This window comes from Mus musculus, chromosome 18 (genome assembly GCF_000001635.26).
Source record: "Mus musculus strain C57BL/6J chromosome 18, GRCm38.p6 C57BL/6J".
In the NCBI taxonomy this organism is placed as follows: domain Eukaryota; kingdom Metazoa; phylum Chordata; class Mammalia; order Rodentia; family Muridae; genus Mus; species Mus musculus.
In genome coordinates this window covers 32,350,463-32,378,325 of record NC_000084.6, presented here as the reverse complement: position 1 = coordinate 32,378,325, position 27,863 = coordinate 32,350,463, and the positions used below count along the sequence as shown (strand labels likewise).

The 27,863-nt window shown below is 46.7% G+C and overlaps 1 protein-coding gene and 1 long non-coding RNA gene across 24 annotated transcripts in view; one reads left to right on the top strand and one right to left on the bottom strand.

Moving 5' to 3' along the window:
- The window catches only part of Bin1 (bridging integrator 1), a 59,123-nt gene extending 57,415 nt beyond the window's left edge, over window positions 1-1,708 (bottom strand). For 8 of the 23 annotated variants that reach the window (XM_006525978.4, XM_006525981.4, XM_006525984.4 and 5 more), the window contains exon 1: window positions 836-1,117. In XM_006525978.4, coding sequence (XP_006526041.1) covers window positions 836-919 — 84 coding nt within the window. In that variant the 5' untranslated portion in view covers window positions 920-1,117. Of the gene's footprint in view, window positions 1-835; window positions 1,465-1,526 lie in introns of those variants that run through there. The other 15 variants (XM_006525980.4, XM_006525986.4, XM_006525991.4 and 12 more) reach the window with 7 other exon arrangements.
- Window positions 42-19,269, top strand: A830052D11Rik (RIKEN cDNA A830052D11 gene). The gene is made up of 3 exons (NR_045403.1): window positions 42-638; window positions 6,743-6,896; window positions 18,891-19,269. It is a non-coding gene; the product is annotated as an RIKEN cDNA A830052D11 gene (long non-coding RNA).
- Window positions 19,270-27,863: the final 8,594 nt, after the last annotated feature.

Sequence of the window (27,863 nt, the reverse complement as noted above, 5' to 3'; positions counted from 1 at the left end):
GGGACGGCGTGGGGTAAAAGGCAGGCCAGCTAAGGACCCCCGCCCCCAATCCCTGCATTTCCTGCACAGTCAGGGTGTCCCAGGAAGCTCTGATCCCTTCCCCTGCAAAAACCCCAGAATACTCTCAAACAACAGGAATAGGGGCTTCTGTGGCGCCCTCCACACCCCTCTCTTGGCCACCGGAGAGCCTTGAGCTCCCACCACCACCACCACTCTCTCCAGCGGCTGGAACCGCCAAAGCCCGGTGTGGCGAGGGGTGCAGAATCTGCTGCCCGGCGGGTCTGGGCGGGACCTTCTAGGCCGCAGGCACCTCTTGGAAAAAGAAAAGCGATCCCTCCTTCAGGGACTAAGGTAGAGAGGCGGTAGGAAAAGGAGGGCAGTGGGCGTACGCACTAGCCAGCTGGAAAGAAAGTGTAGCCTTAGAAGTCTGGGACGCGTTCGGCCCCAGGGGTGGTAAGACAGGCTCCCTCCCCCGCCCCATACAAGCCCCGCCTGGATTGCCCGCCTGGGTCTGGAGTACTGGGGGTCACCTCCCAGCCTCCTGACCCTTGGACTCCACGGTAGGGCGAGAGTGGACCCCGCGTCCGAGGACCAAACCGGAGCGTGGGCCTCCACTTCTCTGCAGAAGAGCCACGAAGGTACAAAACGATTGGGGGAGGGGGGTACAAGGTGGACAGCTGCGCTCTCCCCTGCTGGCGCCCAGGTAGGGAGAAGGGGGGCACCTTAGCTGCAAGAAGATCAAACCCGGGGATTCCTTGGCGGTGATCCTCCGGAAGTGACCAGCTAGATCCCAGGGGTAGGGGCGAGAGGTGTGGCAGGTTTACCGTTCACTCACCTTCTCCTGCGCTCGGGTCAGCTTCTTCTGTACGTTGCTGGCGATCTTCCCCGCCGTCACCCCCTTGCTCCCCATCTCTGCCATCCTGGCGCCGGCCTCGCCCGAAGCGAGCGCGGATAATGGCGCGGGGAGGCCGTGCGCGCCGCACTCCCAGCCTCCAGCCCCGGCCGCTCCACCAGCCTGAGCCCTGGCTCCACGCCGCGCACTAGAACAGCTCAGGGGACTGACGGAGACGGAGCGTGCGCGGGGAGAGCGAGTGAGCAACGCGGGGATCCAGGGAGGGAGGGAGCCAAAGGAGGAGGGAAGGGCGGGGAGAAAGGACCAGCCGCGGGCGGGTCAGTGGCCCCCAGCCCGCCCCCTCCGGACACGACACTGCCTTTTAAAGGGCCATTCTGGGATCTGGATCTCACCGCCCAGGAGGAGGGATCCTGGAGGGCGGGCACTGGGGGCTGCAGGTCAGGGACTCCCCGGACGTGCTTACGACTTCGCCTGGGAATGGGAACTACCTATGCTGTCCCCAATTCAGTGTCACCGCGTAAGTTCTCCTTCCAAACAGATACCTCTGCAACTCTAGAAAGGTAACCAGGTGAAGGAGTCGAGTGCTTTCTAAAAATCAAAGACAATGTGCAGGGATAGACGCGTGCGTGGCCCTGGACTCCCTGAGTCCCCGCGGGCTGGGAAAGTGCCCTACCAGGGATTTCCCTCCTGCTAGCAGTCCAGCGTCCGCCTCCTGCTGCACCCTATGGCCTATGGCGTGTTTCTCTGTCCCTTTCTCTTTGCCTAGCCCCATGCTGACTAAGCACTCGGTTTTTCCAGTTTGGCCTTTAACTATCATCCTAACGATCACCTAACGTTAACTACATGCTTAATGTGTGCCCTGCACTGAGCTGCGTGATTTGATAAGCGTTATTTCTCCCAGTCTCCAGCAGTCCATTGAGGAAGAGGCTCCAATTTATTAGCATTTTGCAAATGAAACAACCAAGAAGCCAACTACATCCTAGTCTTGCCACCAATGGGTGGGGGAGGGGAGGATTGCCTAATCCTGTAGTAGGAAGATGATTAAGGGTCATTCAGTATTCATGAAGATAAGGTTGTCCTATGACACATAGGATGTAATCACTAGAACAGGAAGGACTTGCTATGACCTCTATGGATACCAAAATTCAGTATACAAGTCTTTTATGCAAAAGACCCCTGGGAAAGCAGAAACAGGCAGTTATTTGAGGCTTGCTGTCTAGCCAGACTACTGTACCTGGGAAGTTCCAGACCAATCAGAGACCCTGTGTCAAAATGACAGCTCAGGCTGTACTCTAGCCTTGAGTGGACACACACACACACTCACACACACACACACACACACTATTATGCAAACATACACACTTAGCAGAGTATTTACATGTAACCAACACCTGTGCCCCCACATACTTTAAATCATTTCTTATGATTCATAACATCTAATGCATGCAAATATTGTATAAATAGCTGTTTACTGTATTGTTTAGAGACTAAGGACAAGGAGTAAAAGGGAGTTCGATGCAGATATTCAGTGCAGATGAAAATTTTCTCTGAACGTTATCAGCCCCACAATGCAGAACTGCAAATAGGGAGAGCCAACTGTATGTATTTGTGCAGTATGCTGGTATCCACATTTTCTACCCTAAGCCAGACCCAAAGGGGGGTGTGGCAAGTTCTGGGCCACTTTGGTACCCTGGAAGTTTTTCACGAGCTATAGGTAGAGCTGAACAGAAATGAGTGCTCCTGGAAGCTTAGATGTGTCCAACATATGGATGGGAACCAGAGTGTGAGACGTATGGAACACTCACAGTAGACAGCTGGGGACAGTGTCTCAGAGAGAGTGGGATTCAGGAAGTACTCTTGCAAGCTCTCTACCAAGTCCTTCTACAAATGGAGAAGTGGTGACCTAAAAACAAAAAAGCTCAGCCAGCCTTCACAATGGCCCATCTTGATCCCTGGAGCCCTCCTGGATATCACCTGATTCTCCCATCCTGGACTTCTTCCTGGTCCATTAGTCTTCCTATTGTGGCCAGAAGAAGGGCTCAGCAGCTGGTCACCGACTAAATGACAAGCAAAGAACCAGCCCTCACAAGCACCAAACCCTGGGTATGGAAAAGATTGCTGAAATTATCAATATGCGACCTATGTTAGATCTCAGAACGCACACAAAGCTTGGCCCACGTATGACTCATGCCAGGGCTTGAGAAGCACCAACAGGAGAATCCCTGGAGCTTGCTGGCGAGCCAGACTGACCAAAGGTTGACCTTTGGTCTCCATGGGCAAACACATGTATGTACACCACACACTTAAATGCACAAACATATACACACAAGAACATGCAAATTATCATTATAAACCTATATCCCATTTGTGAGCCCAGCAAATATAATCTAGACAGCCTGGGTTTCTAAAACAGCATTCTCCTAAATACGTGTTTACCTCGGGGTCTCTTTCCTAATTTCACAGTTGTCTACTACCCTCCCACAGCAATTCTTTCTCTCTCCTCCCTCCCCTTACTCTCCTCCTCCCAAATCTTCTTTATCCCTTGACCTAAAACTTATTGTGTAGCTGAGGATGGCCTTGAACTTCTGGTCCTCCTGCCTCTGCCTCCCAAATGCTGGGGCTACAAGTTTGTGCAATGATGCTCAAATGCTATATACAGAGCTTCATGCATACTGGGCATGTACCCTACCAACTGATCCACATCCCCAGGCCTGTCAGAGCATTTTCTTCCAACACTCCTTGAGGAAAGAAATGAGCAGAAGTCAAATTCTATTACCGTCAGCCCCTGGGAATAGAAGATTCTGCTTCATTGGGCTTTTGGTGTTTCAAAATATGACAGAAAAATACAAAGCAAGAGTAATGCTCCTCCTTGGGAAAGGGTGGGCCGTGCTGGCACAGCAGCAAGAGAAGCCTTTGGAGAATCTCTCACAGTTGGGAAACAACAGGAAAGTGATGCTGCTGGTGTAATTATAAATGAAAAGACAACCAAATATATACATGTGTTATCCTCAAATCTATGTAGGAATTAATTAGATGCCCAGGATGAAAGGCTCAGAACAACCATACATCAAGGAAGAATGCTGAGGCTCCAGTCCCATCGGCAAAACACAAATAAAGAGGCAGGCTCACCAGCCAGCCAGCCTAATTGACAGTCGAGCCCAGGCCCGTGAGAGACCTTGTCCCAAAACAAGCTGAACAGCTCCTGAGGAGTTATAGCCAAGGTTAGCCTCTCACCACCCTTACACACACACACACACACACACACACACACACACACACACACACACACACACACACACCACAGCGGGAAGCAGTGGTCACTGTGCAGGTTAGGGCAGCCATCCTAAGCAAATTAGCAAATTCTAGGTAAAAAAGAGCAATCCTGTCTCAAAAAGCAAGGCAGACAGTATCTTGAAGAATGACATCCAACATTGTTGTCTGGTCTCCATGTGCAGTCATACATATGAACACACACATACAGAAATTTTGAACGCAAAAATTACAAGGAAACTATTTTAAGGGTAATATTTGGGAAGCAATGAATATGGAGGGAGGGAGGGAGGGAGGGAGGGAGAGAGAGAGAGAGAGAGAGAGAGAGAGAGAGAGAGAGAGAGAGAGAACAAAGACTTGGGAACAGAACAGCTTCTTAAATATTAATTTGTATTAAATTGTGTTCATGCACGCACTGGATATGTGCAAGTGATTGCAGGTGCCTACGGAGGGTTTCAGATCCCATGGAGGCCAGAAGAGGGTTTCAGATCCCACGGAGCTAGAGTTATGGGCAGTTTTGATCCACCCAACATAGGAACTAGGAATAAAACACAGGTCCTCTGCCAGAGCAGAATACAATTAACTGTTGAACCATCTTTCCAGCTCCTTTTAGAACAGTTTAGATTTACAATAAAACTGAGCCGAAGACACAGCCATTCCCCATATAACTGCCACTCACACTCAGGCATTGCATCCTGGTTTTGTTTCTGTTGCTGTGATAAATTACCCTGACAAAAACCAGTGTTGGGAGAGGGATTTATTTTATCTCACAATTCCAAGTTGCAGTCCACCATAATGGGAACACCACAGTTTCAAAAGCTTAAGGGGACTAGTCACATCAGAAGCAGAGAAAACGATGTCTACTTGGCACTCAGCTAGCTCTGTACACTCGCTCAGGACTCAACTGCAGGGAACGGTGCCACCCACATTCTCTTCACAGGTGATTCTAGGTTGTATCAGGTTGACAACACTAACCATGACATGTAGCCTTCCCCTCCATCAACATCTGCATCAGATTGGCCCTTCATTACAGTTGATTAGCCTGATAATCTCACTTTTCTACTAGGTTCACTCTTGGTGATGTACATTTTATGGTTTTGGACAAGTGTGCAGTAAGATGTTTACCATTATAGATAGCATCGTGCATACCATACATGGGGCAGTTCACTGTCTCCTGTGTTCCAGCTATTCACCCTTCTCATCCCCAGTTCCCATCAACACATGACCTGTTCACCCTCCGCACTGGTGTGCCTCTTCCTGAATGTTATAGAGCTGGAATTGCACAGTATATTGCCCTTATAGATTGGCGTCTTTCACTTAGTAATATGTATTTGGGATTCCTCCTTCACTTCTGTCACACAGCTAGCGGAATGGCTCAGTGGTTAAAGCGCTTGCCACGCAAGACAGGGAGCAAAAGTTTGGCAAAAGCAGAACCCATATAAATGCTGGGCAGGTGTGGCAGTCTTCCTGTAATTCCAGCCTTAAAAAGTAGAGACAGTGTCCCTAGAGCTAGTTGGCTGGTGATATCACCAAGATCTGGATTTGACTGAGAGACCCTGCCTCAGTGACCAAGGTGCAAAAGCAATCAGGAGTGATTCTTGATGTCAACTTTAGCCCCCAACATGCACTGACTCTCATGCAAAAACATGCATAGTACACAGGTATAGCAGACACAGGGAATGGGGAAGGGTGGGGTTCCTGTATCTTTCCATGGCTTTCTAGCTCATGCCGTCAGCACTGTATAACATCCTGTTACCTGAAACTCCACAGCTGTTCCTCTCACCTAGTAAGGGACATCTTTCTGGCTTCTAATTTTGGATAATTGTAAATAAGGTAGCTGAAAGTATCTGTTACACAGACATTTATAAATATAAGGTATAGACTCCTTTGGAGAAGTATTAAGACAGGCAATTGCTGGACCAAATGGCAAGAATAAATTCACTGTTAAAAGAATTTCCCAAGCTATCTTCTAAAGCAGCTGAATCATTTTGCATTCCTACCAGCAAGGGCCAGATGCTACCACTCTATCCACACCCCTACTAGCTTCTGGGTGCTGTCAGTGTTCTGGATTTGGTTGTTTTGATAGATGTAGTGATGCCCATTGTATAGACATGCTAAAGATGGTAATTTGTTTCCTCTCAGAGAAACAGTATTCCTTATGATTCTTTTATTCTTGAGGTTGTAAATCTTTAATGGCTGAGCTGTTTTTCCAGCCCTCCTTGAGTTTCTTTTATAATTCACGAACTGAAGAATATTATTTACTTGAGCACCTTTTGTTATTACTTATATTATTTTTATTAAAAATATTGTTCTGGCCGGGTGTGGTGGCACACACCTTTAATCCCAGCACTTGGGAGGCAGAGGCAGGCGGATTTCTGAGTTCAAGGCTAGCCTGGTCTACAGAGTGAGTTCCAAGACAGCCAGGGCTACACAGAGAAACCCTGTCTTGAAAAAAATAATATATGTGTGTGTGTGTGTGTTTGTGTGTGTGTATACATATATACGTATATATGCATATATATACATATATATGTGTGTGTGTATATATGTGTGTGTGTATATATATATGTGTGTGTGTGTGTGTGTGTATATATATATATATATATTGTTCTGCTTTAGGTGTACAAGTGTTTCACTGCTGTGTACGGTGTGCACCACATGCGTGCCTGAGGCCTAAGGAGGCCAGAAGAGTGCATCACATTCCCTGAGACTGGAGTTATAGGTGGCTGTCTTAGTTAGGGTTTTACTGCTGTGAACAGACACCATGACCAAGGTAAGTCTTATAAAAAACACCATTTACTTGGGGCTGGCTTACAGGTTCAGAGGTTCAGTCCATTATCATCAAGGTAGGAGCATGGCAGTATCCAGGCAGGCATGGCACAGGCAGAGCTGAGAGTTCTACATCTTCATCCAAAGGCTGCTAGTGGAAGACCGACTTCCAGGCACCTAGGGTGAGAGTATTAAGCCCACACCCACAGTGACACACCTACTCCAACCAGATCACACCTATTCTAACAAGGCCACACCTCCAAATGGTGCCACTCCCTGGTGTAAGAATATACAAACCATCACAGTGGCCATGAGCCAAATCAGAATCAAACCTGGGTTGTCTGAAATTGCACCCAGTGCTGCATCATCTCTTAAGCATCAATACTCCTTTGATTATCAGAATCTAACCATAGCCAGTATATAACCTCTTCAGCTTCTTTTGCTAAGTAATGTGCATCTAAGAATCTGTGGTTGTGCTGTCAGGACATGCCGTGAAAGTTTTCAAGAAAAGGAAGCAACCTACCCATCTTTGCTGCCTATAAATGAAACAATGAGACCACCGTGTCACAGAATCCCTAAGGGAACAGGAGAGGCACACACACCTTTGCAGAATCAGCATCTCTCTAATTGACCTTAGAATCCAGTCAACAAGAGGGAAGTCATGCCTGGTACTAGAAACCAAGTAGCCAGCTACCTGATGCTAATGAAGATGTGGATCTTGAGGAAGAGCCTACAACTGCCATTCACCAAAACACATTGATTCCCTCTTACATTCTAAATAGCTATGCCCACATGTAAATATAGTTTCCACACACACACACACACACACACACACACACCCGTCTAAGAAACGTCTCTTTGTAACAGGCAGAGATGATACAGAAAACCAGAACCAACTAAAATACAAAGAACAAGTTACCATATGGTGCCCAGCCCCATCAATAACACAACTCCTACATCAAAGGTCAAGGACTGTAAGGAGAGGAAAAGAAAAACAGGAAGTTTATTGTGGGAGTTCATCTAGAAATATCAGAGAATCTATACCCAGGAAGTCTTATCAACATGGCTGCATAAACAGGACAGAACAAGGATTGCACAGATGGAGACACTACCTTATATGGAAAAGGAAAGTCTATAGGGTTTCACCAATAGGTAAAGAACCTCAGGCAACTGAGGAATGCTGAGAGCAATAGAAATAAGTCTTCTTTAGATAAAAGCCCCACCCATAAATGACTATCCAATAACAGGTGGCCAGCCCTAAAATCATATACATATGAGTAACATTATATGAACTGAGAAGGTTATATTTCTATAGTGTTTAACATAGGATCGAATCAAAAACGCAGGCTATGAATTTAAGAGAGCACAAGGGCGGGACGGGGGGGGGGGTGTACAAGAGAAGGGCTGGGGGAGGAAAGGGAAGTGGGAGATGATGTCATATTTAATTTCAGAAAAAGAAACCTTTGTGTCTTTTCATGCTGTACTATTATCCTTTTAAAGATGGGAACTCAGAAATGAGTTTAACAAGGACACTTGGATAGAAGATCCTGTGTGAGCTTTGTCAGCACCCCACAATCTCTGGGACAGATCAGCTTTATGCATTCACGCTAGAATGGTAGGCTTTACCTCTTAATATATGGAAAGAGTTATCTTGCCCAGAATCTAGGATAATCTACAAGCAGAACCAATTGTTTCAGAGAATCAAAAGTAGGATAATGTGTCCAAGAACTCATGAACTCAAATGACTCTCATCCTCTTGTTTGTAAAATACCACCAGCCTAAAGGTATTGTGGAAGGAGTAGACAGACAAAGGTTTAGAAATTAGCTCCCTGTGCACTACTGTTCCATTCATAAGCATTCCACTTAAACTGTTCAAATCCCGTCTGTAATATAGAACTAATGTCCCTTTTAGTTTACAGTGGGAAACAGAATAAATGGTCACTATAAATAGCAGATGCCAGATATTATCAAGTCCATCTTCTCTTTCAATCCTCCCGCTTCTTTTTAACTCCTTTGGGCTAGAAACATGCTTAACACAATGCTTTTAAGAAAGAAGTATGGCTCATTAAGGGGACAGGGCTGAGGAAAAGGTGACTAACTCATGGAGCACTGTCCTCAGAAAGCATTAGTGTAGCACTCTCATGATTTGGTCAGTTCTCATGAGAATAGGTTGATATAAAAAGACTCTGTGCCATGTATCTATATGGCTTCTAGCCACATAGCATGGCTACAAAGCCCTCACCAGTGGACAATTCAGGCAGGGCCACCCAATCTTACATAGTCACCATCTCAAACTGTGAACTGCATAAACTTCTTCTCCGTGTGTGTGTGTGTGTGTGTGTGTGTGTGTTTCCCAGCATCAGACATTCTATTACAGCAGTGTAACATATTGCTGTGTGTTGCTATGTTGCTATGTAACAACTAAGATAGTATGACTTAGGGAAAAGGTTTCTTTTGCACTTGATATGTGCATACCTTGCTTCAAGGGACTCATGTGATCCAAACAGAGAGTTTAAGAATTTTTTTGGGAGGGTGGGAGCCCTGGGGAGATAGCTCAGTCAATAAGGAGCTTGCCACATGAGCAAGAGGACCTGACTTAAAATGTGCACCTGCAACTCTAGTGCTGCTGCAGTTGAGTGGAAACAGGATAATTTCTAGGGCTTGCTGGCGAGCCAGCCTCCCTCAATTAAATGAGTTCTGGGTTCAGTGACAGACACTATCTCAAAGAAATTAGATGGAACATGATTGAGGAAGACATCCAAAGATCTAAAGTTGACCCCTGGCCTACACACACACACACACATACACACACACACACACTGAGAGAAAGAAGAGAGAGAGAGAGAGAGAGAGAGAGAGAGAGAGAGAGAGAGATCCTGAAGGTGAAGACAGAAAGATAAGAAATTCAGAGTCATCCTCAGCCACATACTGAATTCTCGGCCAGTCTGCGATGCATGAGACCCAGTCTCAATAAAAGAAATGGATAGATAAATAAATCCAGTCAGAGATCACTTGTAATGAAAAGAGACATCGTATGCCATTACTATGTGGTCTATCCTTCTGACAGACAGCTCCAGCACGTGCCTAGTCCTACAGCTACTTCCAAGCTACTCTCTCCTGTATGCCTCTACCTCACCCTCTTTGTTTGGAATGTCAAACATGGGACAGATTTTAGTAATAAGAAAAATAACTGTACCCAAGAAATACACATCAACTCTGATTATCCTAAGCAAACAGGATGCGTTGATTATCAAGATTGACAAGATGTGGAGTCACCGAGAAGGCAGTTCTCTGGATAAGTCCATGAGAGAGATTGAATTAGTTGATCTGGGAAGACCCACCCTATATATGAGTGGCACTATTTCATCAGGCTGAGTCCTAGACGGAACAAAACAGAGAAAACACCCCTCCATTGCTCTCTGCTTTCTGACTGTGGACTGTGACCAGCCACCTCAAGCTCCTGCCTTCATGCCTTCCCCCACCATAATGGACTATACCTTCAAACTTCGAGCAAACTAAATCCTTTCCCCTTGAGGTTGCTTTTGTCGAGTATTTTGTTGCATTAATAAGAAAAGTAATGAATACACTGGGTCGTGTTTATGCCCCCACACCCAGGTCAGATGCTTAGAGGGGAGAAAGGTGCTCAGGACAAGCCCTTCAGAGTTTGTGCTGAACACTGCTGTCCACACAGCGTTCCCTGGGTCTGTCCAGTTTCTTTGTGACATCCGTACAGATCAGGGAAGATGAATATCCTTAGAGTTCTCCAGAAGAGCCTCTCTCCTTGCACCCCAGGTTCCAAACCCATTGACATGGATGTTTTGAGGGGTCTCAGCAGTGGGTCAGTTACTTAGTCACCTGCTGGCTCCAGAAGAGCAACAAAGTTGGAAGGAGTTACAGAGACAAAGTTTGGAGCTGAGATGAAAGGATGGTCCATGTAGAGACTTCCATATCCAGGGATCCACCCCATAATCAGGATCCAAACGCTGACACCATTGCATACACTAGCAAGATTTTATCGAAAGGACCCAGATGTAGCTGTCTCTTGTGAGACTATGCCGGGGCCTTGCAAACACAGAAGTGGATGCTCACAGTCAGCTAATGGATGGATCACAGGGCTCCCAATGGAGGAGCTAGAGAAAGTAACCAAGGAGCTAAAGGGATCTGCAACCCTATAGGTGGAACAACATTATGAACTAACCAGTACCCCGGAGCTCTTGACTCTAGCTGCATATGTATCAAAAGATGGCCTAGTCGGCCATCACTGGAAAGAGAGGCCCATTGGACTTGCAAACTTTATATGCCCCAGTACAGGGGAACACCAGGGCCAAAAAGGGGGAGTGGGTGGGTAGGGGATTGGGGGTGGGTGGGTATGGGGGACTTTTGGTATAGCATTGGAAATGTAAATGAGCTAAATACCTAATAAAAAATGGAAAAAAAAAAAAAAGAAGAGCAACAAAGCTTCTGGCAGCATATAAACCAGTTCTGTCCTTTTGCCACCAGAAAAAGCACATGGGCATGGGGCGGGGAAGCAGGGGGTGGGGGAGGTCGTGCCTGGGCTGAGTATGTTGCTCGATGATTAAAGCTATGCAAGCCGGAGAATTCAGACCCTTCCCCCCCCCCTCCCCCCATCCATGTAAACCGTTCACATGCAACTCTAGCCTTGGAAGACAGGGAAAACCCAGAGCAAACTGTTTAGTCAGAGAAGCCCGATCAGTGAGCTCTGGGTTTGATTGAGAAAGCCTGTCTCAAAGGCTAAGATGTAAGAAGATTGATGAGATCAACCACAGGCACACAATCTTGAAAAGGAAAACTTTTCAAGATGACCGTTTCCTCGTTACTCCTCTGTGTCTTTGTTGACCTCTCAGTCCGTGATGAGCCTAAAAGGTAGTGGATTGAGAAGACCACCCAACAACAGTGCTTAGTGACACTGAATGGCTCTTCTAACCACTTTGGTTATGTGGCCCTGGGCTCTTTTTTCCTACTTGCTCTTTTCAAAGAAAGTAATCCCACTGGTCTGGCCAGGCTGTTGTTAGGAGATGGAAGTGACCTAACATCCCTGGCCCTGCACTTCGGGGACTCGTAGACGGGTGATTTTTACCACGATTGATACTCAGATATCCAGTGTAGTGTGTGGCCTGCATCTCAGGTAAGGCAGGAGTCTGACCTTTGCCAGCTTTACCAGTGTGTAAACAGAAGTACAGAAAAGCAAACGGCCCTTTGCCCAGCACTCCTGCAACAAATTACTGCTGAGATCCCGTCGAGACCAGAGCCCATCCTGGGAGATGCTTTCCAGAAGTTTACTATAATTATTCTTGTCTTAGCTACCAAACAAACAAAACACAGAGACAAGACTACCCCTGCCCCTTTTAAGCATTGCTAAAGCTTCACTAATCTATAAACACATCAATAAGCTATAGGGTATCTAAGAGGATTGCTCACTTCCTTGATTCATATTTACAGGGTACAAGGCACTGCACCCTTTAGCAGCAGTGTCAGGGTCTATAACAAATGCATTCGTCCTGGGTTGCTGTGCTAAAACATGGTGTAAGTACCATGGTGAAAAGTGAGGCCCATATAAATGTCTAAGTTGCAGTTGTCTGTGTCTAAGTTTGGCGTACTTATAACTTGAATATTAAGCTACCGTTAAAAATAGCTAAATGTGCCCGGCAAAATGGCTCATTGGCTAAAAGCACTTTCCAGGCAAACCCGATGACACAAGTTTAATCTCTGAAATCATGGAATCTCCCAGTGCGGTGGTATTCTTCTGTGGTCTCACCACGCCTACAGCAGATGACAGGCTAACACAGGAGAACTGCCCAGAAACCTGAGGGCCAGCTGATATGGAGCATGAGGCAGGACAGACAAAGGAGAAACCCTGCCTCAAAAGAAGGAAAAGAAGAAAACTGACTCCGGAAAGTTTCTTGCTGACTTTCACAAGCCATAGCACATCTGAACTCACACGCGCACATCATAAGTAAATCTTTTAAAAGAAGCTCAAGGTCACAAAAGATTGTTAAAGGGAACTTGAAAATCCTGAAAGCTTTCTCTCCCCAAGGCACTCTTGTGAAGATGGCGACTTAATCCACACAGATAAGCTTGCCTATGACATGCAGATCTGATTTGTATACAGATTCACTCTCTGCTTCTCGAGTGCAGATTCAGTGTGACCGGCTCCTCCCACTACCCCTATGATGGGCTGTACTCTTTAACCAAGAGCTGAAAACACCCTTTCTTCCTTAGGTTAGTTTTGTCAAGTGTTTTTTTATGGTGATAAACAATATCTTATACATAAAGTAAGAGGCTCATTTTCCCTCATGTTAGGAAAGTCAAACTGAGCCTCAGATGGGCTAACACTGAGCATGTACAGAAAGAAGTAACTCAGGTTAAAAAGACTGATGCCATCAAATGTTGGTGAGAACCCGGATCAACTGAAATTCCACCATAGCTGGCCTCCCCTCTCCCATGCTCCTCCTGCTTCCTTCGGGACAGATCTTTCCTTATTCTTACCTGTTTTTCCTGTCTCTTCTTCTATCCAAATGCATCATATATACCCAAAATCCAATTATGAAGCCATTGAGTCTTTAAGTCCCAAGTGACTGTGTGTCAGGACTTGGGTAGAGGTGGTTCCCCAACTTCACACATCACAGCATTGCCCAGACAGTGCTCCCACATCACAGCTTTGCCCAGACAGTGCTCCCACATCACAGCTTTGCCCAGGCTGTACACTGTTGCGACTCTGAATATATCTTTTCTGAAGATAGGTGTGGGCACACACACACATAAGCAGGAACACAGAGAGACCCAGCTACTTGGCATGACATCTTTGGCTTTGGTATCGGCTCCCCCAGCGTACAGAGATCATTTTGTGTATTGTATGGATGCCTCCTCACCTATCAGTTTAAAAGGCTATGGCCTATGGCTTAGGCAGAAAATAGAGGTGGGGCACTGAGAGGAAAAATATTCTGGGAGAGAAGGAGGCAGGAGAGGAGCCCAAAAAGAGGGGAGGAGACAGATGCATGGGCGCATGGTACCTGAGCACAGCTAACCAGCCAGGGGGCAAAATGTAGGTTAAAATAAATATTTAGTTATGATCTAGTCAGAGTAGAGCCTAGCTGTATGAACAGGGTATTTGTAAATAGAATTTAAGCCTGAGCTCTGTTTCTGGGAGCGAGGGACTGGGAGGCAAAACTGGAACTTAACTCAATATCCCAGAGTTCCTTCTTGGACTCACATAACTTAAGACAAGTGACTCTTGGCCATACCCCCTAGAATGCTATGCTTGCCTATCTTATACACCTAGTACCCCTGCCACACACTAGAAAGGTGTTCTGTCCAAATGGAAGAATGAGGCTCTCCACCATTCTTTTAAGATTTCTGAGAATCCAGCTCCAAGGATCCCCTGGTCTCCACCCAGCCCCAGCCCTTCCTCCTAGCACCTAGGCTGTAGGTGTGCACATCCACACCTTAGCAACTAAGGATCCTTGTGTTTGAACAGCAAGTACCTTAAGTGACTGAGCCACTTCCCCAGCTCTGGCCCCAGTTCTTAACCTGACAGCGATTGAGGACGTGTGTTCTTCTCCAAAGGATGACTAAAGTTGTAGAGGAAATGACACTTGTAGAGGGGGAAAAATCACTTTCTGTTCAGATGCCACATTGAAAACTTCTAACATACTTTGCAAAATATTGCTTTTTCCTTGAGTAGAGGTGAATCCATTAGAGAGACACGGCCTTCAACTCTGCCATTGGGAGATAGAGACTGGGTCTGGTTAACAGCAGTACCCAGTACTATCCTTTGGGCTGGGCACAGACCAAGCATTCAGGAAGTGTGCCATGAAAAGGGCTGTAGGAACCATTCACCCAAGGTCAGATATGGCCCTCAGCACTGCAAAGAAAATGAGGAGACCTTGGCCTCCCTAGAGCTTGGCTCTCGTCCTTGGCAAGTGCATTTGTCTAACCTTGTCTTCTTAGCCATCTTCACACTCATGGCTGCTCTTTATGCCTCCTGTCTTATGCTTATGTATATGGGCATGTGTGTGTGTGTGTGTGTGTGTGTGTGTGTGTGTGTGTGTGTGTATGTGTATGTACATGTGTGTGTGTGTGTGTGTGTGTATGTGTATGTGTATGTACATGTGTGTGTGCGTGTGCGTGTCCCTGTGGATGCTGTGTGTCAGAGGACAGCCACAAGTATCATTCTTCGAGTACTGTCCATTTTGGTTTTAGATATAGGGTCTCTCATTGCTCTAAACTTATCAAATAAACTAGCCTGACTGGAAGTCAACCCCAAGGGTTAGATCTGGGGTTTTAAGCATGAGCCACTGGGCCCAGAGTTTCTTTAATGTGGGCTCTTGGTGGTAAATTCAGGTCCTCGGGCTTGCAAGGTATACAACTAAGCAGTCTGCCCCAACCATTCCTCCTTCCCTGTGAACATTGGCCAGGACGTGGGAGTTAAAGTCATATCTAGCTCACGTTTTTCCTGATGCTCTGCCTTGCTTCTGAAGTCAACATCTACTAATCCTGCCTGGCTACACAACGCCAGAAGCTGGGGAAAGCTCTGGGGACACAGCTGGGCTTGGCCTGGCTGGACCTTGAGGACAGGCTCGCTGGGACAGACAGACGCACATTCACCGAAGTGCAGGTGGCCAGCATTACTCTTGCAATGAAATCATGGGTTTTGCATTTTGCATTTTACAGAAGAGGACACAACATAATCATGGTTTTTGTTCACTCCGAGTAAACATCTCTGACAATGTCCAATTCAACGGGCTCTGCGCTCGCTCACAGCGATGTTATCAGTCAGATGTAGCTCATTCCACGGTCCTCCCTGCCCACGAAGTGCTTGCCTCCTTTTAAGGCTTCCTTTTCTTTCTGGTGTGTGTGTGTGTGTGTGTGTGTGTGTGTGTGTGTATGTGCGTGCGCATGCCTGCCTGTGTTTGTGTGTGCGTGTGCCTGTGTGTGTGTATGTTTTGAACTTATGGAAGCCAGATGTCATTCTTCAGAGTCATATACCGCGTTTCTAAGACAAGGAATATCCTGGAACTCCCAATTTAATGAGGGGATTCTGCAATCCCCAGGAATAGAGCTGCCTCCGCCTCTCTGATGCACCTCTGAGCTTGGCTGTGGTTTTGGTGTTGTTGTGTTTTTGTTGTTTGTTTGTTTGTTTTGTTTTGTTTTAACATACACAGAGAAGGAAAGACTGAGACAGACACACACAGAGTGGGGTGGGATGGAAAGAAGGGGGAGTGAGAGGGGGAAGGAGGGGGCTAGTTACCTACAGAGTAGCCTATATTCTGAACATGACACAACTGTTTTCCCAGAGGATTGATTTGTTCTGTAGCCTTGGTTTGGCATAATCACGCCATAGGAAATATGTCTGTCTTCGTAAAGGCACTTGTCTTAAGCCCGACAACCTGAATTCAATCCCCAGGACCAACGTGGCAGAAGAAGAAAACAAGTTTCTTGAAAGTTGTCCTCTGACTGGCACACACGTGCCACAGCACAGACTTGCCCCCATAATGCACACAAATCAATAAAGCTAGTGATCAACTTTTGAATTGCCACACTGAACACTTGACCGTGCCATCATGAGAAGTGTCTGATGCTGGCTGGACCGGTTGCTAAGGTGATGATGTTTCATGGCTCCATCACAACAAGTCGTTTTCACATCGCAGTGAGCAGTGGAGTTGCGGGGAAGTCATTGGTCACTCTGCACAGAATCTGACCCCCAGTGACTCTCTAATAGGAATGTTCCGTGTCTAGAAAGACACATTCGGTGACCTGATTTCTCACTGGGAACCACAAGGAGAGATTTTTCCAACTCTAACATCTTTCTACATTTCCTGTTTTTTTAAAAAAAGACAAAAACAAATGCACAATTGTGCTTCCTTACTCCTAGAATGAGGAAATGGTAACAGTAGTGACAGATGAAGTGGACTGTCATCAGTGGTGACAGATGAAGTGGGTGTCCCCACTTTTGCTTTCTTTTTAAGCATTGCTGTAAATGCACTGAGGTAGTTTTAATTATTACTTTTTAGTAAGCTTTCAAAGTGTCTGGTTTCTTTCCGGCATTTTCATGCTTAGTTTCCGTTGACCTTTCTGCTGCTCCCTCGTTCCTGTTAAAGCTCTCTGCCCAGCGTTCTCTCTCCCGTATTCATATCACGTGTGTTACATTATCACCTCCCCAGCTTCTCCCTCAGAGCCTGTTTGCCCCTCTTGGCTGCTTTTAGCTTCCCAGCCTCAACACACTTACATCTCACAAGTACATACACATAGGAGACTTAGAACCTGCAACCTGCATCAAGAGAGAGCATGCTGTGGTCTTCCCAGCCTGGCTGCCTCACTTAATAGAGTTTCCAGTACCGTTTATTTTCCTTCGGACATTTTGTTTTGTTTATTTGTTTGTTTGTTTTCTTTGATTGACTAGTTGGATTTGCTTTGGGCTTTTTGTTTGTTTTGAGGTTTTTGTTTTGCTTTTTAGATAGGGTCTCCTGATATAGCCCAGGCTATCCTGACATAGCCCAGGCTATCCTAGTGCCTGTTATAGCCCAGTCTGATCTGACACAGCCTCAGGAGTACTAGGATTACAGGCCTGCACCACCTAACTTTCTCTCTCTCTCTCTCTCTCTCTCTCTCTCTCTCTCTCTCTCTTTCACATTTTCTATCAATTTAGTTCTTTATCTTTTTGATACTTAAATTATCTTAGATTTGGCCAGGTCTGAGATCTGAAGAGCAGGCCAGCAGACTGGAAACTCCTTTGAGATTTCTGGTCACAATCCGGCTAATACTTTCTATTCTAGAAGACTATAGTTTTGGCTAGCCCTGCCTTGACCTGATAGCAGGAGACTCACCCACATTACAAAGGGCTGCCTTTGTCATTGACATCAACTGACTATGTATGTCAGTCATAGCTACACAATTTTCTCCTCCAGCAACAGTTCTACTAGTGTTTAACAAAGCAGCGGGCCCAACCACCCCAATACATAAAGCCCACCAACACAGTTGCTTCCTTTTTTTCCACGAACATTTCAAGCTCATTGCTACATATTGAATGCTTGTGCCTCTCTCCCAAATTAATATGTTGAATGAGAATGTTTTACTGAACATAAGTAACAAATTAGGTCATACCTGGAAGGCACAAGGATTTAATTTTGTTTGTTTGTCTTTGTTCTGCCTTCTGTCTTGGTTTGGTGACAGTGGTGGTCATCTTCCCTCTCCCCTTTCCCTCTCCCTCTCCCACTCCTTCTACCCTCCCCCTCCCTATCTCCTCCCCTCCCCCCTCCCTCCCTCCTCCTCCTCCTCCTCCTCCTCCTCCTCCTCCTCCTCCTCCTCCTCCTCCTCCTCCTCTTCTTCTTCTTCTTCTTCTTCTTCCTCCTCCTCCTCCTCCTCCTCCTCCTGTGGTAAAATAGTCTGATAGATGCAATATAAGAAGAAATATCTTATTCTGGCTCACAGTTCAAAGGGACAGTCCATCATGGCGATGAAATCAAGTCAGCAAGAGCTAGGAGCAGCTAGTAGCATAACATCACTCCCACAATCAGAAGGACGGATGCTTGTGCTCAGTTCACTTTCTCATTTTTATACAGCCCAGGGCTGTAGCCCAGAGGATGGTGCTACTCACAATTAACCTCAATTAACCTAATAAATACTCCCCAACAGAAGCCATATTCTCAGGTGATCCTAGACCTCAAGGTGACAAGAGAAACCATGCCTCCTCATCAGCTCTTCCTGTGAGCTTTGTCAGAGTCAGAGTTGAGGAGAATGAGCAAGTGGATCTGCAGACACAAGGAAAAACTGGAGCACAGCAATCCTGTCCTGCCCCTGGGCCCGGAGCTGGCAGGACAGGAGGACTTTGTGGACTTCAGGCTCAGCGCTGATCTCCACTTAAACAGTCTTTCTCTATGCTGACCTCTTAAAGCTGGGGCTTTAGCGTTAAATAGAATACGCTTTTGAGCACACATTCCAGTTCTGCTTTTTAGGTTCCCTTTCTCCCTTTTACTTTCAGCAGAACCAGAGAGGACCGGTTAGAGATCTGCACAGCTCAGAAGAAGAAAGGGAGGAAAGAAAGGTGGAATCTCCATATACTGTCTGGCCCTATAGCCTCAGGCTGGCTGGGGATGCTCCTGCCATGGCACACTGGCCTTGGATAAACTGACCCCTGGGCCACCATGAAACAGCAGCAAGTGCCACCTCTGAGCACATGCCCTAAGTGTCTACCTATGTCCTGATGAGTCACCCAGACTGCTCACCCACTACCCCTGAAGCTCATCTGCTGGGTCCCCAGCAACTTGGTATGATTCACCCTTGTTCTGCAGTTTCTGTCTGAGCCTACTGTGGGGAAAGACTGTTGCTTGGCCTTTGTAAGTAAAGAGCTTGCACGTCTCACTCATGCATACTGTTTGGTTAAAGAGGGAAATGGGGAAGACAACTGGTTGGCTCTGTCATTCCTATCTTAACATCCCAACACATTACCCTGTCGGTTACACACACACACACACACACCCTGCCCATCAATCATTTCACCTGCAAAACCACATATCTCAGATTTGCAATGGTCCTACCCTCCAATACCACCTCTCTTTAAAACAAGAGATTCATCAAAGCTTCGGGACTGGGGCACTTTCTCAATGCTAAAGGGCTTACTTGTACAAGCATGTGAACGAGGATTTAACCCCCAACACCCACATAAAAAGCTGATCAGCTGACCTGGAAAGGTGGCCCGAGGGTTAAGAGCATGTATTGCTCTTCTACAGGACCCAGGTTTCGTTCCCAGCACCCACGTGGTAACTCATAACCGTCTTTAACTCCTGTTCCAACGTTCTTTCTCTGGCCTCTGTAAGCACCAGGCACACAGACAAAGGTGCAGGCAGAACACATATATAAATAAAGTAAATCTTAGAAAAAAAAAAAAGCTGAGCATGATGGAACACCTTTATTCCCAACACTGGGGAAGCAGAAACAGTTTGGAGTTTGCTGGTCAGCCAGCCTAACCTACCTGGTTAGTTCCAGGCCAATGAGAAATCCTGTCTCAAAACACCAAGATAGGCCAAGCATGGTGGCACATGCCTTTAATCCCAGCACTCGAGAAGCAGAGGCAAGCAGATCTCAGAGTTAGAGGCCAGCCTGATCTACATAGCAAATTCCAAGCCAGCCAGGTCTACATAGTGAATACTCTGCCTCTGAAAAACAAAACCCAAACAAAACAAGTTGTGTACCAGCTGAGCTCACCCCCTTCTTGTTCTCTACAATACAGATTTGTGGTGTGTGCATATTTTTTTTCTAACAGTTGTAAGGATTTTGGGTAGGAAAAGACAATTGAAATTCAAACTACCATTTTGAGCTAGTTTTAAAGAGATTGTTTGAATGCTCATAGCAACCCTATGAACTAAATATTAATAATCACTTTCATTTTACCAATGAGAAAACAAGGTTAAAGCTAAAGGTGTATTATGTGTTTAAGATGTCATGGCTGGAAAAAAAAACAAAAACAAAAACTCAGGGGCATGATGGTGTATGCCTTTTTAATTACAATACTTGGGAAACAGGCAGGAGGATCTCTATGAGTCTGAAGCCAGCCTGGTCTACATAGTGAGTTCAGGACATAGCTTGGACTGTGTAGAAAACTCCGTCTGAAAAAAAAAAGAAAAGAAGGAAGGAAGGAAGGAAGGAAGGGAGGGAGGGAGGGAGGGAGGGAGGGAGGGAGGAAGGAAGGAAGGAAGGAAGGAAGGAAGGAAGGAAGGAAGGAAGGAAGGAAGGAAAAAAGAACAAATATCATGGCTAACAAAGAATAACATTGCATTGCTGCTAAGTACAGAACCTGAGCCATGTCCCACACTGGTGGGTGAAGCACAGTCTCATCTAACTCTGTAGGTCCCTGTAAACTCTGGATCCTCTGCCCCAGGACACACATGAGGACTCCGACTGTATGCCAAGCTTCCAAAGACCTTCCAACACTGCCGCTCCATTTCTGTTCATCCATTCATTCATTCACTCATCCATTCATTCATTTACCTGCACATGACATTCTACACTGAGAATATCTCATGCGTTCGTTCACCTGCTCATGACGTCATACACTGAGACTAGCAATCTTGCAGACTCTGTAAGAGCAAACGGGACCTGGCCCCAGTCCTGTGCACCTCTCTGCTGCTAAGTGCTCCATCTTTCAGATGGAGATGCTGAGAACGGAAGGGAAAAGACTTCCCAAGATCACATAGTGAGAGGGGCTGGAGCGACAGTGTGGCTGAAGAAGATTTTGCCAATCCTCAGAGCTCACAGTTTAGGGGGAGAGAGAGCTGAGTGTGTTGGTGCACACTTGAAAGCCCAGTGTTGAGGAGAGAGGGATGCAGAGACCCCTGGGATTTCTGGCCAGTCAGCTACTCTACCTGGCAGTCCCAGACCCTGTCTCAAAAAGCTAAGGTAGATGGTACCTGGGCAGTGATCCCCAAGGTGCCCTCTGGCACAGACGACCCCCCCCCCCCCATGCAAAATCTCATAGTCACTGCAGGACTGACAGAATCTCTTCTTTTTAGCTTGGCACAAACATAGACATATCTGAGAAGATAAGATTGACTTGGGAGGGGCCAGCCCACTATGGGCAGTGCCCCTCCTGGGCAGGCATTTCTGGGTTGTATAGAAGAAAAGCTGAGTTACACCACAGGGAGCAAGCCAGTTAGCATGGTCAGTCCCCCATAGCTTCCGCTTCAGTTCCTGCTTCAAGACCCTGTTTTTGTTTCTCCCAGTAGACTGTGACCCAGGATAAGCAGTCAAATGCCTCCTCCACCACATACGATTTGCCTTTGGTTGAGATCTTTATCACAGCAATATAAAGCAAACTGAGATTGTGTGTTTATTTCCATTGCAGCATCAAAATACCCGAAAAAATTAAATTAAAAAGAAAAAAGGTTTGTTTGAGTCCACAGTTTCAGTCTCCGGTCGGTTGATCCCATTGACTCAGGACTGCCCTGAGGCAGAGCATCAGATGGAAAGATATGATGGAGCACTCACCCCGGGGGCAGATGTGGTCAAGAAACTCAAAAGAGAGAAGAGAGAAGCCAGGCATCCTACAGTCCCACACCCCCTGAGTAACTCCCCACTAGGTCCCACCTCTCAAAGGTTCACCACTCCCCAGTAGAGCCAATCTGGGAGCTAGACTCTATTACCTAGGACACTGGGAGACATTCTACCTCCAAGTTTTCAGACATGGTGCTTCCCTGACAAATGCCTGGATGATGGTGAGCTTAGGGACCCCACCAATCGAAAAGGAGAGAGAAGTTAAAAACTCATGAATACTTGACTCTGATGATGATAGAACAAACTCCCAAGCAGCCCCCGGCTGAGTGGAACCTCAGGTCCCTGGCCTCTTAAGGAGCCACCCCTCTGCTCCACCAAAATGCCTATCACTATTAAAAGATTGCCCGGGTATGATGTTTAATATTGATTGTCAATTTGTCACTTAGGAGACAATTCTCTGGGTGTGTCAGTGAAGAAGTTTTTGCATTGGGTTGAAGTGGGTAGACCCATCGTAAAAGTGATTGACATTACCCCACGGGCTTCGACCGTGAGCTGCACTAACACATGTCCCCCTCTGCATCCCAACTACAGGTGCGATGTGACCAACTTGCTGTCACTCCTGCCATCATGCCAACCCTGGCACTGTGGACTGTACCTTTAAACTGTGAGCCAAGCAAAACTCTCTGTCAAATATCTTGTCACAGCCATGAAAAATGTAACTAATGGTGTAAGGACTGGTGGAATTTGCAAGCTAGAGCACTCGGCGCTTATTTGCAAAGCACTTGCAAGCATGGCCACCGTTGGTGACCTCTGACTTTAGAGTAGCCAGCATCAGTATCTTGTAAGGGTCGGTTCATCCCATCCCATGCTTTACTGGCCAAGAAATTCTACACAGAACTCTCAGGAAAGCCTCATGAAACCCTCCAGGAACCCAAACCTAAGATCACCAGTGGTTGTTGAGGGAGCCCAGCAGGAGACACTCTAATTTAAATGAAAAGGCCTGCAGTGTTGTGGGTGTTTATTGCTCCATAAACTAAATGATGCTGTGACAAACTGGTCTCTAAGCCAGCCTGGGCAGACACTGATTTATTTCATCTTAGAGGTCACTGTCTATCACAAAGGGAAGTCCAGACAGGAACTTAGGAAGCACCTGGAGGCAGGAGCTAAAGCAGAGGCCATGGAGGGTTGCTGCTTATTGTATTGCTGTCTGACACACATTCAGCTACCTCCCAGGACCATCTGTCAGGGTTGGAACCCCCCACAGTAGGCTGGGTCCTGCCACCTCAATTAGAAGTCAAGAAAATGTTCCTCAGAAATACCCACAGGATGATCTGATGAAGGCAGGTCATCCATTGAGAGTCTCGTGGCATCTACAGTCATATCTTGGAAGACATATCAGATGTCTAGGTTTGGGTCAAGTTGACAAAAATTGACCAACACACTCGTGTTGGAACATAATTCCTCAAGTCACATGCCAATGGAATGTGGGAGTGATATATCTGGCAGGTGTGGAGTCATGGGTCTATCCTCAAGAGTAAAATGAGCTATTAATGAATCAGTGAACTAATGAGTTAGAAAAGAAGCAAGTCTGTTATAAAAGTCAGTTCAGCACAGGGCATGGTAGCGCATGCCTGCAACTCCAGTGCTCCTGAGGTAGAGACAGGAGGATCAGAGGTTCAAGGTCACCCGCGGCTATGTAATGAATGTGAAGCCTTCGTGGCCACATGAAAACTGGTATCAAAAACAAAATAAAAGGGAGTTGGAGACCTGGTTCAGCAGTAAAGAGCAATGGCAGCTCTTCTTGAAGACCTGGGTTCAATTCCGAGCACCCATACTGGTAGCTCACAACCATCTATAATTCCAGTCCCAGGGGATCCAACACCATTTCTTTCTGGCCTTTCCAGGTACCAGACACACATGAGGTACACAAACATACAGGGAAAATACTCATACGCATACAATAAGAAATAAAATAAAATTTAGGGCTGGAGAGATGGCTCAGTGGTTGAGTACTGACTGCTCTTCTAGAGGTTCTGAGTTCAATTCCCAGAAACCACATGGTGGCTCACAACCATCTGTAATGGGATCCAAGTCCCTCTTCTGGTGTGTCTGAAGACAGTGACAGTGTACTCATATACATAATATAAATAAATCTTTTTTAAAAAGTCATTTAAAAATATTAGATTGGCCACTCCCGTGAGCCCCCCTCCATGTGCCACCCTAGGCTACCTCAGGTTCTGTCTTGCCCCGCCAGCAGGAAGCCCCTCCTCACCTCAGCCCTCATCTGCCCAGCTTCAGAATTGTAAGAAACAAATTCTCTATGATTAGAGTGTTGACTTCCTGTTCCTCTTTGGTGTAAAATGCAGGATAGCAGGAGAGAAGGTAGATGGAGACAGCACTAGAAGAGAGGTCAGAGAGGAGCCTGGGTGGGTCATGCAGTTATGAATTGAGGCTGGAGTGGGCAGGCAGTAGGGGCTCTGACCACTGAACTTCATTACCACCACAGGCCTATGTCCAACTTCAGTTGAGAGTTAGATGTCATTATGAATCGTTGGTGATAAGGAGAGAGCTCAGTTAGTCGGTAAAGTGCCTGCCTTTTCAAGGACCAGAACCCATGCTGGGAAAAAAAAAAGAATCCAGGCATGATTGCACATGCTTTTAATCACAGGACCAGTGGCTTCCTAGAGTTTGATCCTACTAAGCCTAGCTGGATCAGCAAGTTCTAGGCCAGTAAAGAGAGTCTACTAAAAAAAGTGTCATGCAAGCTTCCAAAGGAGAGAAGTATTTTGGCTATTTTTATATCAACAACACAATCATCAGAGAGGAGGGAGCCTTGAGAAACTCATTGAGCTGTAGGCCAACCTGTAGGGCTGTTTCTTAATTAGTGACTTATGGGGACGGGCTCAGCCCGTTGTGGGTTGGGCCATCCCTGGGCTGGTGGTCCTGGGTTCTATATGGAAGCAGGCTGAACAAGCCATGGGGAGCAAGTATGTAAACAGCACCCCTCCATGACCTGGGTGGGCATCAGCTCCTGCCCCAGGTCCCTGCCCTGACTTCCTTTGAGGATGATCTGGGACGTGGAAGTGTAAGCTGAATAAATCCTGTCTTCCTCAGGCTGCTGTGACCACGGTGTTTCATCACAGCAATAGTAACCCCAACCAAGATAGGAAGTGGCCAATAGTCCTAACCAGCTATGATGCTTATGAACTAAATAAAACAATGACCAGCATCGCACAAAATCCATAAGGGTACAGCTAGGTCCCAGTTAACGTGGCAGTAATCAAAAGCTTTCTAATTGGTCTCAAGGCCTGCTCAAAAAGATGGAATTTGTGCCTGGTGCTGAAAACCTAGATAACTACCTGAGACTACTGAAGTCATGGATCTTGAAGGAACACCTACAACCACCACTTCATTAAATCAGCTTAATTCCTAACTACCATCTAAACATTTATCCGTAATTATACCCACAGATAAGTGTATCCCACACCCCTCATCAAAAAAAAAAAAATCTCTTTGCAACAGACAGAAACCCTTAAGAAAACCACAACCTTTCAAAATACAGGAAACAAATGGCCACGGAGTGCCTAGTCTCAACTGACACGCCCACAGCACGACTCCTGCCCCCAAGGCTCGGAGATCACAGAAGAGGAAGGGAGACTGAGAGACAAGGGATCAGGAGGTCATGTCTCAGATAATGCCTCCTAGAAACGTCAGAGAAGCTACACCCCTGAAGTCTCATCAGCATGGCTGCCTAAACAAGACCTGGGCAAAGGTGACACGAGTGGGCATGCTGACGTGGAAGGGAGGATGCTTACTTGAACTCCAGGCAGAGAGCTATGGGCAACTGGAGGAAGCTGAGAGCAGGAGAGCTGGTCTCCCCTGGGACAGAGCACCCCAGCTGGTGATGCAACAGCAAATGTCACCATGAATATATAAGCAACATCATAAGGGATAAACAGGTGCTGTTTATGTATTTAGAAAAATCTATAAAACAATAATTAAAGAACAAGAGGCCATGAATTTGAGAGTCAGCTAAGAGACACGTGGGTGGGAGGGGCAGAAGGGAGGAGAGGGAAAGGGGGAAATAATGTAATTATAATTTCAACAACAAAGAAAAAAAGTAGATGGAGTCTGAATAGGACACCTGAGATTATCTTCTGGCCTCCTCGAATAAATGAACATAGATATACACACAGACACACACACACATGCATGCACACACACACACACACACACACACACACACATGCATGCATGCACGCACACCTGGACTTGGGTGTACCTGCCAATACAAATGTGCTTGCTCCTGTATAAACGTGCACACAGAGAGATAAGTCTTAGAGCTCAAAGGTAGTCTTGAAAGGCTAAACATTAATGTCAATCGCTAATAATTAATATGGAGTATGGATACCATACCAGTTTGCTGTGGTACTCATTCGCTCTAGAAGGGTAGACATTGTTTCCATTCGTCTTTTCCTCATAACTTCACTGAGGCAGACAAGGAGAATCCTAGTGCTGGAAAGGCAGCCACAGGTCGATCTGTGGCCTCCCCCCTCTTTGACCACTAAGCCATGGGGATTTGTTTTGCTTTGCTTCGAGGCAGGGTTTCAGTATGTAGCCCTAGATAGCTTGGAACTAACCATACAGATAGACCAGGCTGGCCTCTCAAGTGCCAGGATTAAAGGCGTGATGTACCACCACGCCTGGCCTGAATCATGCCTTTTACCAACCTAGCTTTGAAGGCAAAGATCTGTTGGCTGTCTGAGCCTGCCCCTGCCCCTGCCCCTGCCCCTGCCCCTGCCCCTGCCCCTGCCCCTGCCCCTGCCCCTGCCCCTGCCCCTCACACGGCTCTGAACCCTGGTCTTTTGCCTGCAGATATTCCTGACCTCTAATGCTTACAAATCTTCCAAAGGTTCCACATCTGTGCTAAATACCATGGTCTCTGGGCATTAGAAGAAAAAGCCGGTTTTCCAGTTAGTTCATTTGTTTGTCTGTCCAGCACAACCTCACAGATTAGGGACACCGATCCAGACTCTGGATAGGCGCTGAAAACATGGCCTGAATCACAATCACACATAGACTGTTTTTTTTGAGATGGAGTCTTTCTACATAGCCCTGGTGGACCTTGAACTCACTCTGTAGACCAGGCTGTAGACCCAAATTCACAGAGCTCTATCTCTGCCTCTTGAGTGCTGTGATTGAAAGCATGCGTTCCCATGCCCAGCCCACAGACTTTCAATGAACGGCCTTCCAGGCTGCAAGCTGCCGTCCCCTGAACAGTGAAGATGTCATTCCATCAGCTGCTCATTGCCAATGCTGCTATGTGATGTCACTCAAGCTCAAACTTTCAAGGGGTGGGGCGTGATGTAATCAGTGAGAATGTGTGCTTAGTCGTAGGGTTAAATGGGGTGCTGCGTCTGCTCTGTAGCAGGGCTTGACCTCTCAGGGAGACAGGGTGCAGGAGTTTTGACTGGGCTTATCCCACGCTGTCACCAGGTGGGTGTCAGGCTATGGGAAGCCTCGGGACACAGCTCCCAGGGTGGGAAAGCACAGTCTGAAGTACCAGAGACAGCCGGAGCTGGCTCCAGGATCCAGCTGCTCTTGGGCACCCAGGCACCTCTGGCAGCCCTGGGAGAGGTGAGAATGGAGTGGGGACCTGTGGGCTGGATCTGGCCTGGGGCCGAGGGGGAAAAGAGGGGAGCTCTGGCTGGATCCCATGGGGATAGTCCTTGCCTTGTCAGCCAGCGGCTGGCTTGGCTTGGTAGTCGTGGCTGGGAGCACAGAGAGGTCTTGTACGGGACATTAGACGCAGCTCTATAGGCGGGCCTGAGGTTAAATATACGTTTTTCAGGGAGGAGTATCTGGGAAGGAAAGCTTAATTGGCTAAGCCCTTCAGGCCTTTAGGTACCTCATTAAAATGGAGATCTGTCTTATCACAGGTCACGTCCTCTACTTGTGGAGGGGC